The sequence below is a fragment of the Emericellopsis cladophorae genome (genome assembly GCF_022114955.1).
Source record: "Emericellopsis cladophorae strain MUM 19.33 chromosome Unknown NODE_15_length_399893_cov_118_242817, whole genome shotgun sequence".
NCBI classification, from domain to species: Eukaryota; Fungi; Ascomycota; class Sordariomycetes; order Hypocreales; family Bionectriaceae; genus Emericellopsis; species Emericellopsis cladophorae.
This window is the reverse complement of record NW_026250940.1, coordinates 386,657-399,750: the sequence shown is the minus strand read 5'-3', so window position 1 is coordinate 399,750 and position 13,094 is coordinate 386,657. Positions and strand designations below refer to the sequence as shown.

The window sequence follows — 13,094 nt, the reverse complement described above, 5'->3', positions numbered from 1 at the left end:
TCTCGTTGTTCACGGCCTCCCCCTCATTAACCATACTTCACAGCGTGCAAAATACTTACATCGATGGAAATACCCCCAACGCCATTGAGGTTGCGAAGTCCTTGTTTGTACGCGTCCGGGACGAGGCGCCGGAAAACAGTCTCCACATCGTACCGCGGCTCGCATGCAGGAAGGCCATAAAGTTGGAAATACAAGACAGGTACTTGATATGTTGGATGAAGCAGAATCTCATAACTCACCCACCCGCCTTGGTGTGCAGATGGAGACTTCTGTATGACAGCCTTGATCTTGTCAGCTTGCGGCATCGTCGTGTGGAGTGAATATACCTCGTCTGATGCCTCCATATCTCTCATCTCTTGATCGGCCTGTGGCAGCGAGTGGTGTGCTCCTGAAACGCTCAGAGCTTCGAAATCTAGATCAATGTCGTCGTTCAAGGGTTCGATGGGCTTCGTGATCTCGACACTGGTGCCTGGTGAACTTCCATAATGAAAGTCATTTCCCCGTAGGCCTGTCCTTAATCGAAGCTTCCACTGCGCGCGCTTGGAGCCTAGAGTCGCCCGTCGGTATCTGCTATCTAGATGGTGGCAGGCTTCTTCAAATTCTTCTGCAGTCAATGAAGGATAATTGGCAATGTCAGGAGATACCATGGTGATGATCGAGTCATCCGCAACTCGTGATGCTCTGACCGCACTTCCTCTCAGAGGCCCAATATCCTAGCCACAGGAAATTTTGAAAACAGCAGTTTCTGAACTAGCTTTGTTCACCGAAAGTGCTCTCTCCCATTTGCTTGACCTTTGCGAGGGGACTATGCGGAAGCCACAAGTGGATAAAGGACGGGGTTGATGGACCTGGAATGCGATGCGCATCCCAATCCCGGTCCAGGTAACGTACGGACCAAGCTGGCACCCTTTGAAGCTGCCTTCGACGTAGCATGTGCGACCATGCTAGTACTCAAATATCTGATCATAGGCAATGCGATGAGACTACGTTTCAACGCTTTTACCTACTACTTAATCACAGTGATATTAGACATCAGTAGTATCATGTTGTGTCCATCGTGTCGCGATTTCCCAGGCGAAGGATGGCAGGTACCAGCTCACGACTCGGACTTGCCAAAAGTGGGTGCAGCCAAGATCGTCAAGGCACCTGTTATTCTGTCCTCTTCGACATCCAACATATCATCATTACACTCATTGCATCTTGAGAGGCGTTCCGGTTTCTTGTCTAAACATGACATAGGCCCATCTCATATCTTGGGCCTGCTGCATCGAGATTGCATCATTACTTCTATTCGATCCGCTGATGCCCATCACGAGCGCACGAACCGAGCCGCAACGCCCTTCGAATCCACGAATGCCAATTCGAGCCTGACTAGTGTCGGGCACAACTCAATAGCCTGGTTGGCTGAAGAGCTAGGCACTGCCAGACATTCGGCGCCATGGCGTTCAATGTTCCTCGCCATCTGCCAGACTTTGGAAGTCAAAACCGCGACCTTGAGGACCACGCATGGTCGTCTCTTCGGGGCGCCGGCGCCCGTGTGACGGGAATATTCGAAAAGGATTCGTTGCCAATGTATAAGGACAAGCCCTTCACGTACACGCCGTCGTATAAGAACAGACCGCTATGGCGGAAAAAGAGGTTCTTTGGAGGCATCACCATGTTTGTGGTGTTTGCCCTGTACATGCTGGGATTCTGGTCGAGCCCCGAGGACAAGTCACAGCCAGCTACGGCCAAGTCAGCCTGGTCATGGATTGGCATGTCAAACTCGGACAAGGTCGACTGGGAAGAGAGGCGGCAGGCCGTCGTGGAAGCTTTCCAAGTCAGCTGGGATGCCTACGAGCGCTACGCATGGGGCTATGACGAATATCACCCGATCGCGAAGACGGGCAAGAACATGGCACCTCAGGGCCTCGGCTGGATCATCGTTGACTCTTTGGATACCATGATTCTGATGAACCAGACATCTCGTCTGCAACACGCAAGGCAATGGATCTCTGAGAGTCTGACGTGGGAGCAGAACCAGGACGTGAGCACCTTTGAGACAACCATCCGCATGCTGGGTGGTCTGCTCTCGGCCCACTATCTACAGACCGAGTTTCCCAACCTCGCCTCTCTAGAGGAGGACGATGAAGGCGCGGCCGGAGAGGATCTCTATCTCGAGAAGGCCAAGGACCTTGCTGATCGTTTGCTGAGTGCCTTTGAGAGCCCTTCTGGCGTGCCATACTCCAGTGTCAATCTCGAAAAATTCAAAGGCATTCCGTCACACGATGATCAAGGCGCTGCCTCTACGGCCGAGGCATTGAGTGTGCAGCTGGAATTCAAGTACTTGGCCAAACTGACGGGCGAGAAGTATTTCTGGGACAAAGTCGAAAAGGTCATGGAGATCGCTGACGACAACAATCCGCGCGATGGACTGGTCCCAATCTACATGCACCCCATCAATGGCGAATTCAAGGGCGAGAACATCCGCCTCGGCAGCCGTGGTGACTCATATTACGAATACTTAATCAAGCAATACTTGCAGACCAACAAGGAGGAGCCCGTCTATCAGGAGATGTGGAAGGAATCGCTGGCTGGTGTTCGCAAGCACCTGGTCACGTACACCGAGCCTTCCGGGTATACGATTATTGGCGAGCGTCCAAACGGCCTCAACAAGGCGCTGTCTCCCAAGATGGACCACCTGGTCTGCTTTTACCCGGGGACAATCGCGCTTGCTGTAACCGGCGGCTTAACAGTGGCTGAGGCCCGCAAGCTGCCAACGTGGTCCCAGCAGGATGAGGATGACTTGCAGCTTGCGCACGAGATCACACAGACCTGCTGGGGTATGTACAAGTACATGGCCACGGGTCTCGCCGCCGAGATCACATACTTCAACATTGCCAACCCACCTCTGATGGACGGGCAGCCTCATAACGTTCCCCCGGCGACTTTTGACCAGGACCCCGACGCTAGCTGGCGCAAAGACTTTATCGTGAAAAGCAATGACCAGCATAACCTTCAGCGGCCCGAGACATTGGAGAGCCTGTTCTATATGTGGCGCATCACAGGGGACATCAAATACCGCGAATGGGGATGGGAGATGTTCAAATCCTTCCTCGAGTACGAAGCTGTCGAGGACAAGGGCGGCTTCACCAGCTTAGCCAACGCTAACACCATTCCACCGCGCACCAAGGACAACATGGAGAGCTTCTGGATCGTGGGTCACCCTTGTGCTCTTACCACGGATCATGCTTACAATGACAGGCCGAATCCCTCAAGTATCTCTACTTACTTTTCTCACCTGACGACTTGTTGCCCTTGGACAAGGTCGTCCTCAACACTGAAGGACACCCTTTCCCCCGGTTCAGCATGGGTCCCCTCTTCTCAACAGGCTGGCAGCGCAAGCCACGCGATGCCAATGGTGATCTCGTTGGCGAGCCTACGCAATGAGAGTGTAATGTTGGTGGGTTTGAGCGATGAACATAAGATTGTGACACAATGTATATAACTAGCCCGTCAAAAGCGCTGTACATTCACGATGGGATTCATTATTGTATATTATGAAGGTGATGCACAGCTAGGGGTACTTGTGGTCGCTTTCCGGCCGTTGCCTCGCTATCAGGGGTAACCGTCTATTCCTCCTTCGTCTCCTGTGAATCAATCGTTTGTCCGGAACTTGGTGGCGGTAAATACACCACGCTGTCACCCCTCCAGACAACCACACAATCTGCTTGCTTGGTCTCTGTAGGCTCCTCGCCCTCCTTTTGACCAGCTGACTGCTCTGTCTTCCGACGGTTCTGTTTATATCTGTGGGCACTCTGCGCGACCATAAGTGCTGGGTCGAAAACAGGAGCTTTTTCAGCTGCGAGATAGGCCCTCGGACGTCGCTGGGCATGTGAAGACGGCGTCGGGCTACAGTTCTTCCCGTGGTCGCCTTGACAGCTTTGGCTGAGCTCTGAGTTCGAGGAGCTGTTCGTAGACTTCACATTAGGAGAATCCGAGTGAAAGCTGCTGGCTCGGACATTCAGCTTAAACCCTCCCTTCTTAGAAATTGTCTCTGCCTCAGAACGGCCTTTCTTTTGTGAGATGGTGGCGCGCAACTCGGTTGTGTCATCTTCGTGTTGATAGTGATAGTGATGGTGATGATGATGATGATGATTGGGCGCGCGTGTGTTCGCGAGACGATCGTTAGAAGCCATCCTTAGCTCTAAAGCTTCGCTCTTGTCTACACCTTGCAACACTTCAGCATAAGATAGCATTGGGTGAAGCATTGTTTTCCGGTGTCTCGATGGTGCTGCTTGATGGTATAGTTGTCCGGTCTGTTGACTTGCCTGTGGGCTGCTGGTTTGCAGGACAGAGTGAGCTCATGAAGGCTTGATAGACGCGGACTGGTAAGGTGAATGGCGTGAACTTGGTGGAATCCAGTATGCTCAATATTAAGTGGTTCATACTCCAAACAACGAGAATGTATGCGATGTGGTTGTTGTCCACGCGGGTGACCGGCGCTAATGGTGGCGCACACTTCTGGCACAGCCAATTTATACCTTTGTTGTTGAAAAATCCCAGTGAATGTAAGTCTTCAATCAGGGACACCTAATATGAGTTGCCCAAGTGTGCGTGAAGGCTTTGTTACTAGGTAGGGAAACGATCGCTCCTCCCCCCCATTGAGCAACGAACGACTGGCAGCGGAGGCATGGCCGAAGCATGTCCGATAAAGTTTATCGATATTTTACAGACCAAAGAGTCTTTGTCCCTGCGTCGACAAATGGCGACCTTTTTGAGTTTGATTATGTTTTTGAGGTCAGCGACGTGAATGTGAGGATGCTCGCGATGTTGCAAGGAAAAGGGGGCAGCATGGGGATGGAGTTAGTTGCTGGTTGTCTGATTCTCGAATGCTAACTCTGGTAGAACAAGTATCTCGAATCGACAAGCGGTGAAGCTTCGATGACCTTCTTTCAACTTTCCGACAGATTTTGTAGGTGCTCTGTGTTTGATGTTGTGGAACATTTAGTCGTATGGCCCATGAAAACTCTCGAAACCTTTGTCGAGCCAGGCGTGTGTGGAACACAAGTATCAATTGCAGGCTATATACTAATTAGTAATTGTATTCTGTCCTTCAAGCGGGATACGGAGTGCTCTATGCGTGTCAGATATACTCACCCATACCGACAGCACACTTGATGCAGATCTCCTGGGGCTCAAGGTCCAGGGGCTAGATACGACGCACATGACAATGGCATGGGCCGCTTGTGCGTACACAGTCCATGCCTGGTTTAAGGGGTATAACCAATTGCTTGCCTCTGTTCATATGTGTGGAAGTCCATCATTCTCCGGGTTATGCCAAGTGGAAGCCAGTGCAGGCCAGGCAGGCAGGATGTCGCGTGAGGCGCGAAAGCTAGGTATTACTATTTAGAGTCGTATCATACAGTCAAGGGACGATCACAGAAGCAGGGCTGGGGTCGACGCAGGGACCAACTGGTGCCTGCACTATGGCCCGCCAATCACAGTTATCGCTGGCTTCGTCAACGTGTTCTGTCCGGGCCGAGCACGTGCTCTACAGAAGGCACAGACCAGTACGTAACCAGTTTGATGGATGGCAAGATAAGGGTGCCTGGCGCCCACCACCGATACCCGGACGCACCAACAAGAAGGGAGAGGCCAGAGGACTGGATTGGAGAGTCAGGCACTCAGCCCCAGCTCTAGTCGGGCTGCCCAGCCTCAGCCTCAGAGCAAAGGGATGATAGCAATGCAAGAAAGAGCAACTTCGCTCTTGTTATTTGGGAACCGCGTCTCCTCGCACTAGTACCTTAGTTTCACCTGCGACCTTTTCCATCTTGCCCCTCCAATCGAGCGCCAACTTCACCGATAGTCGCCATTCCGCTATCTCGCCCATAATAAACACTACTATTACATCCAGTCCCTCCAGTCCTTCCCTGCGAGCGTAACGGCGGCAGGCAGGCATGTGCGACGACTGACGGTCGGGTCCGACCACGCCTAGACGGCTCTCTTATCGCGACTTTTCAGGTGTCCTTCCGCTCAATTATATTCGCCAGCTCAGCTGCCTCCGAACTAGCGCCTTCCCAGCCTGTCGTGACAGTTTCATCGCATTATTGACGCCCTCTGCGGCCTGGCGATAGCCACCGCACAAACCTCCCTCGGATACAGAGGCAAGGCAACAACAAACCCCCACGTCAAGCCTACAATGGCGCCTCACCGCGACATTGAGCTTGGCACAGTAAACAAGTTCAAGGTCAAAGAAGAGTCCCTGGCGCAGGGCAGCTCGTACAGCATGCGCGGCGAGCCGGACTACGACGACATTTTCCAGCCCAAGCGCTTGAGCGCTTTTCTGGACAGCTTCCGGCGCGATCCAAACACGACCTTCTTCCCCTCGGATCACCTGGCGCAGCTCGAGACGAGCTCGACGCGCGATCACGATGGGTCTCATTACTACGATCTACGATTGGCGACACTAGAGAATGCGCATACCGGGTTGGCCAGGAAGTTGAAAGGCAGACACCTGCAGATGATTGCCATTGGAGGCTCAATAGGCACTGGGTTGTTCGTGGCATCGGGCAGGGCTTTGGCTGCCGGCGGTCCTGCGTCGCTATTGCTCGCCTTCTCGATCATCGGCGCCATGCTCTACTGTACTTGCCAGGCGCTGGGCGAACTAGCCGTTATATTTCCAGTGGCCGGATCATTCTCGTCCTGGGCAACTCGCTTCCTGGATCCTTCCTGGGGGTTCGCCATGGGATGGAAGTAAGCGTCGCCGTACCACAGTACCCCCAGTTGCACCATGCTGACGGATGCAGTTACGCTATGCAGTGGCTGACCGTGCTGCCTCTCGAAATCATTGCCGCATCATTGACTATAGGATATTGGGACGAGGACGTAACGCGGGCCAGCTTCGTTACCTTGTTCCTGTTTATTATCATTGCGATCAACCTATTCGGCATCAAGGGCTACGGTGAGGCAGAGTTCATCTTCTCCATCATCAAGGTCATTGCAGTCATCAGTTTCATGTAGGTATCAGGCGATGCAGTTATGGAAGGCGTGGACGCTGACACTGGATGCTTCTAGATTGTTAGGGATCGTACTCAACTGTGGCGGCACTCCGGACAGAGGCTACATTGGCGGCGAGTTCTGGCATGAACCGGGTGCCTTCAACAATGGCTTCAAAGGCCTCTGCAGCGTCTTCGTAACGGCTGCCTTCTCCTTTACTGGGACAGAGCTCGTCGGCCTGGCCGCTGCCGAGACCGCGAATCCACGCAAATCATTGCCGACCGCCATCAAGCAAGTCTTCTGGCGCATCACCATCTTTTACGTGGTCGCCCTCACGTTGGTGGGGCTACTCGTGCGACACGACGACCCTCGCCTCACACCGTCAGACCAGCGAAACGATGCAGATGCCAAGGCCTCACCTTTTGTCATTGCCATCGAAGAAGCCGGTATCCAAGTCCTTCCTTCAGTCATGAACACAGTCATCCTCATTGCTGTCCTCTCTGTCGGCAACTCGGCCGTCTTTGGATCATCACGAACCCTTGCCGCCCTCGCCAACATGAACCAGGCGCCCAAATTCCTCGGCTATATCGACCGTCGCGGCCGCCCGCTCATGGCCGTTGCGACCGCCGGCTGCGTTGGTCTCCTGTCCTACCTCGCCGATCTTCCTGGGCAGAACAACGTACTCGACTGGCTCCTCGCGATTTCTGGCCTGTCGTCCATCTTCACCTGGGGCTCCATCTGCCTGTGCCACATCCGATTTCGACGCGCCTGGGCATTGAACGGTCACTCACCGAACGAGCTGCCCTTCCAGTCGCAGGTTGGCGTCTTGGGATCGTACATTGGCCTCACCATGAACGTTCTCGTTCTCGCTGCTCAATTTTGGGTCGGCGCATCCCCCATCAATTGGCGGAATATGAGCACTGGAGCAGTGGCCGGAGAATTCTTTCTCAAGTGGATGGGTGCACCCATCATCTTCCTCTTCTACGCCGGGCACAAGCTTTATTACAAGACAACCTACGTACGTTTACGAGACATGGATGTGAATACGGGGCGGAGAGATTTCAATGTACCGATATTGATACAGCAAGAGAAGGAAGAGCGGGATACTTGGCCTAACTGGAAGAAGTTTTACAAGTATATCTGCTGATCTTCGTGCGCTATTTGGGAAGAAGGAAGGGACAATTCTGGCGTTTCTGAGGGGTCATAGTTTATCTGGTACATTATAGCAGAGTTTGATTTCATTACGCCATGATGCTGAATGCTATTTCTGGTATCGCGAATGCTCCCATGTTCAAGTGAAAGCTAGCAGTCTGTAATTGGGGTACAACATTGTGTGAAAACAATACTATCAAGCATGATTCATGAGCCACATGTAGGCGTACAGTCATTGAACGCAACCGCCTCAGCACCCTGGCCTAGGCATAGAACAGTTGCGAGTCAATGATACATTCTCCTTGTTTGCTCGACCGGACAGCCGCTAGAAGTCCCACATGTCATTGCGCTGCTGCGACGCATTGTACTTGCGAGCCGCAAAAGGCTTGGGCGACTCGTCGTCATCGCCGCCGCACATCCAGTCTCGGTTGGTCCCCTTCTTGCTACCCATGCCATCACCAGCAATGCGGATCCGGGTGTCATTCTCGGGCTGATCAGCGTCTAGGAAAGTGTTTTCCTTCTGGCTGGGCGATTTGTCATAGGTGTCCCAGGTCGAGTCCATCATCTTTACAGCCTTCTGGTGGCCCATAGGCTTGGCTTTGGTCCTGTCGGGGAGAGGAGACTCGTCTGTGGCTTCCCAGTGAGGTTCGAAGGTATTACTACGGCCCTTGTTGTTCGTGATGTTACCAAGCGCGCGCAGGTCCTCACCAGGCTCGGCCTGGTCGAAGAGCTGGTTCTTGTAAAGGCCGAGCTGTTCGTTATGCACCGCGCCTCTTTTAGGTCCGCGCTCTGCCTGCTGGGGGGCGCGTTCGCCGTCATCTTTGAGTTGAAAATGAATGTCAGCATCGCGACGTCCCTTCCCCTGGGCGGGGGCAGTCGAGTCATCCTCGTCTGCCTTCTGCGTGTCCCAGTGACGGACATCTTCATGGCGCAGCAGACGTGATGGCTTCGGCTTCGCCGGAGTCACAAAGTCTTCAAACGACCATTGGCTGTCACGCTTGGTCTTCTGGCGGTCTGCCTCCGAGACCCCAGGCTTGGGCGCATCAGCAGGATCAGACCCGTCCGCCAAGTCAAAGTGGTTGTACTTGGTAGCGTGAGGCTTGATGTAAGAGCTGGCTGGTCGGGTCTCGGAAGTGTCTTCGTCCGGTGTTTCGTCTTCCTGGCCTTCGAATATACGAATTGGCTGGAAGTGGCGGTTGGCACCAGCCTTAGCTGGAGACATGGCGTGGCGGTCATCGTAATGTTCGCCAGTGGGGTCGTCGCCCAGGATGTCAGCTGCAGATCGTTGCTGAGGTCGATTTTTCTGGCCGTACGGCGACACGACCTTGTCGAAGGCCGAGTTCTCCAGCTCTTCCCTGGTAGGTTGCATGTGGAGGGTTGCGTAAGGGTCGCGAAGAGCGTTGGTGGAGCCTCCGCGAGTTCGGCTCGCGGTCTCCTTGTTGGCACCTTCACCGGCCGCTGTACAGAACCCACCAGCCATCTTCTGGCAAGACTGTATAAGGGAAATCTGCTCCTTGCTGCTTGTGATGGGCCAGTTGCGACCAGTCTTGCCGATGACCTCAAGTTGCTTCAGCAGAGCGCCTTGGTCCCACGAGAGGCGAATCTGGATAATGCGGCCGTCCGGGTTGATGCTCACAAAATGTGTCTGCGTATTCGTTAGGCTCGAGGCAATGCGCACTTTGACTGGGGGAAACTTACCACAGGCAAGTAAACTGTGCGATCCGAGAGGAAGTTGTCATCAAGGCCGGGCAGGTATGGCCCACCGCTGATGAGGAATTCGATCACGGTGTCGACCTCGAGCGCAAGCTTGTCCTGTCCCTCAACCTCAGTCAGGATATCCTCCTGTTTCTTCTTGAGCTGTTTGTGGATAGCGGTCAGGTGCTTGACGATTTCTGTGGCACCAGAAATGGAAGTAGTTGTGGTCACATAGTGCAGCGACGCCTTGTCGTCGAGAACAGAGGTGGTCGGCAAGGCCAAGAACTGCTTATAAGTGGCAGCAGCCATTGCGACGGCCAAGATGCAGTGTAGCTATCTGGTAGTGAGTTGAGCTGAATGCCTGATGAGCAGCTGATGCGACGCGCGCCGAGGTATATGAGCGACAGTGTACGACTGATAAACGGCGTCGATGTGAGTTTAGAAAGAGAGGAAGGCTGCAGGGAACATTCTGAAGTATCGGAGAGTTTAATATTGGGGGCTTGCACAAGACCTGGCAGGAAGAAAACAAACATGGAAAGCACGTGGAAGTATTGAATGCCAGGCGCGCGACGCCCTTCATAACATCAGTCACCCCTTATTATTAGCGAAGTGCATAAAACGTACACGCGCGTCAGCACAGGCCTCCTCCTCCCTGTGGCTGTACGTAGTCCCTATTCCTGCTTTTGGTTTGCAAGGCACCGATCCATCACAGAAGCGAGGTACCTGACAGTCAGCGAAAGGTACTCCGTACTTACACTGGAAATGAGAGGGGTCCTTGGGTCCCTGGACGCCAGGGTTTCACACTAAACCTTTTTGGGTATTGATCCTTTCACAACAAAGTCGGCAAGAGAGAAGGTTACGGAACCCTGATCCCATGGCGCGGTGGTCAATAGCACGCAAGATGAGAGCTTTATCCGTAGAGGTCGCATCATCTTTGAACACAGAGAGCTGGTCGCTACGACTGCAATATCCATGTCGCTTATAGCACACCCCTGACGCGTGGAGGTGTGGAGGAGGGGCACAGAGCCGTCAACATGTGAGTGATGGGAGATCATATCTGCACTAATCGCGCACTAACCCGATATGGCGTCTGTGTTAGTTCAACACCCAGACGGTCAACCAGGATGGGTACCTTCGCCTGGATAGACGACAATCACGAGCTCGGGCTTGCTAACAATAAAAGAAAATCGATTCAAGAGCAGTCGATGGCTGCTGTGCTACTACAGGATCAAGGTGGCCATCGCAGACCCGGACTCTGAAGAGTTATATGATCCTTTTTCCAAAACCTGTAAACGCCGATGCTGCAAATCCAACAGACAGTGGTCTTCAAACCAGCTATACGCCAAGCCGATAACGCTCGAGTTGCTATGTTAACAATAATAAGAAAATCGCTTTTGGTGTGCGCGCGGCGTCTCATTCACTCGGAATTGACTGCTGCCGTTCCACCTTTGTTAATGTGCCCATCCACACGGCTCTGCCCGTCGATGTAGTCCGCCTGTTTCGTGTCACCTTTCGTGGCTTCTAGCTCCGAATTCTTTGCCATCGACGACCGTGGTACTTTATTGCCGCTGTTGGATCTCGAACCTGCAATCGTCCGTAGGCCTGGTCGTCGCGCTGCCCGAGGGGCTGGCGTTTGGTGCTGACTCTCTCTTATTTGAGCTTCCACCTCAATACGCAGATGAGTGCTTCGCACTTCAGCATACGGCTCTTCGAGATCCTCAGGAAGGCCATCTAGTGACAGACTTCTCGTTCGAGGAAAGCTAAGCGATCGATTTGTGCGAGGCAATAAAGACTCGATCAACTCCTCCTCGGTAGGGTTTCTTCCCTTGAGCGTGCGCTCCCGCAAGAGTCTCTCTGACACCTGACGCGCGAGGCTGTTCTCGTCCCCGATGGCCGTTCGGCCACTGGACCTGCTCCCTGAGCTGACGTTGCGACTGACGGGAACCTTGCCCTCCATGACTTTGGCTGGGGGCGGAGGTTGGAGCATCCACTGATGCGCAGCTCTACTAGGCGCCTTGTTGCTGACAACAGGTGGGTGATAGTCATTGACCGGTGGAACTCTTCGTGCCTGATAAAACTCTCGTCGTTCCTCGTCGGTGACCTCTTTATCAAAGAACAGCCTGGAATCCATCAGGCGACCTGCGGAATCCTTGGCCTTGGAGAAGGCGTCCTTGATTCTATGACCAGACCATTCACCCCAAAGTTCCTCGTCTGCGCGCTGGAAATTCGTCCTCTTGTTCAAATCATCGGGGGCTTCGCTTTCCGGTACAGCCGTCGAGCTATCGGCAAATGACTCGTTGGGTGCGTCGGTTTCTTTGCTCCCCCTGGGAACATCGCTGTCCTTACCAGAGCTGTTGAGGCCCCGGGCACTCGAGTTCTTGCTCGCGGACTTCTTTGGCAAACTCGGACCCCGGTTTATCTCCTCTTGCCAGTACGGGTTTGTTGTAAACGGCGCCGGATGGAGGTAAAGAGAAGGCTGTTCCATCTCCAGAGCTGTCCGCTGAGCCTTCTCTGCCTCAAACATCTCCTTCTGCTGCCTTCGCTTCAACGCAGCCCGACATGGTGTGCAGGCCACGAAGTAGAACACAACTGATTGGAGCGCTATGGGTAGTGACATCTTGTGACGTATAAAATGGCCTTTCCACGCTCAAACAGATGTCCGAGCTCCACTGCAGTTGTTCGAAGACATCAGAGGCTATACGTCGCGCATGGGAGCCAATTGATGGGGTGCCGGCTGTTCCCAACCCCAGAGAGGCAACCACCAATTCGTGGCAGATGACGGACTTTGTTTGCAAGCTTCAAGTCCACCCCAAGTAAAGTGTCCGGGTCGGTTGATGTTTCTTTATAGGCTCCCTCGACCCAAGTATATCGCGTGCGCGTGCGCAAGGGCTAGGATGGTTGTGTTCGATATCAGCCGGCTCCCGGTGCGCAATTATCGTCGACTGATTGTGTGATCGATTCGGTCCCGTGTATGATTTTAAGACGCAATGGTTCGAAGCCGCGGTTTCTGAAGCTTTCGACAGCTTTTCGAGAGCGTTGGCAGTCAAGTACTGGATATAGGTGCGCGAGACGGTTAGATGATGCCACTGTCGACTATAGCGGCAAAGGGGGCTGGAGATGGTTGCGGTAGAGGCCAATCAAGAGTCGCTGCAACACCATAGACGTAGCGACTCGGCTTGTTTGAAAATACGTAGATTGAGGAAAGTATGCCGTGCGGCGATAATGTCGAGAGAGGGAGAAAGGAAACCAAAACAGTCACGGTGTGTATG

General features: G+C 53.5%; 4 protein-coding genes across 4 annotated transcripts; 2 read left to right on the top strand and 2 right to left on the bottom strand.

Moving 5' to 3' along the window:
• Nucleotides 1–1,438: 1,438 nt before the first annotated feature.
• Nucleotides 1,439–3,429, top strand: J7T54_002477 (Mannosyl-oligosaccharide 1; the record flags this gene model as incomplete). The annotated part of the gene is made up of 2 exons (XM_051505661.1): nucleotides 1,439–3,196; nucleotides 3,244–3,429. The coding sequence occupies 2 exons, from the start codon at nucleotides 1,439–1,441 to the stop codon at nucleotides 3,427–3,429; spliced, it is 1,944 nt and encodes a 647-aa protein (XP_051363096.1).
• A 2,752-nt stretch (nucleotides 3,430–6,181) lies between these two features.
• J7T54_002476 (General amino-acid permease-like protein) lies at nucleotides 6,182–8,125 on the top strand (the record flags this gene model as incomplete). The annotated part of the gene is made up of 4 exons (XM_051505660.1): nucleotides 6,182–6,735; nucleotides 6,789–6,998; nucleotides 7,057–7,996; nucleotides 8,063–8,125. The coding sequence occupies 4 exons, from the start codon at nucleotides 6,182–6,184 to the stop codon at nucleotides 8,123–8,125; spliced, it is 1,767 nt and encodes a 588-aa protein (XP_051363095.1).
• Nucleotides 8,126–8,455: 330 nt separating this feature from the next.
• Nucleotides 8,456–10,134, bottom strand: J7T54_002475 (uncharacterized protein; the record flags this gene model as incomplete). The annotated part of the gene is made up of 2 exons (XM_051505659.1): nucleotides 8,456–9,775; nucleotides 9,829–10,134. The coding sequence occupies 2 exons, from the start codon at nucleotides 10,132–10,134 to the stop codon at nucleotides 8,456–8,458; spliced, it is 1,626 nt and encodes a 541-aa protein (XP_051363094.1).
• Nucleotides 10,135–11,242: 1,108 nt separating this feature from the next.
• On the bottom strand, nucleotides 11,243–12,442 carry J7T54_002474 (uncharacterized protein; the record flags this gene model as incomplete). Its single annotated transcript, XM_051505658.1, has 1 exon — nucleotides 11,243–12,442. One exon carries the CDS (start codon nucleotides 12,440–12,442, stop codon nucleotides 11,243–11,245), a length of 1,200 nt encoding a protein of 399 aa, XP_051363093.1.
• Nucleotides 12,443–13,094: the final 652 nt, after the last annotated feature.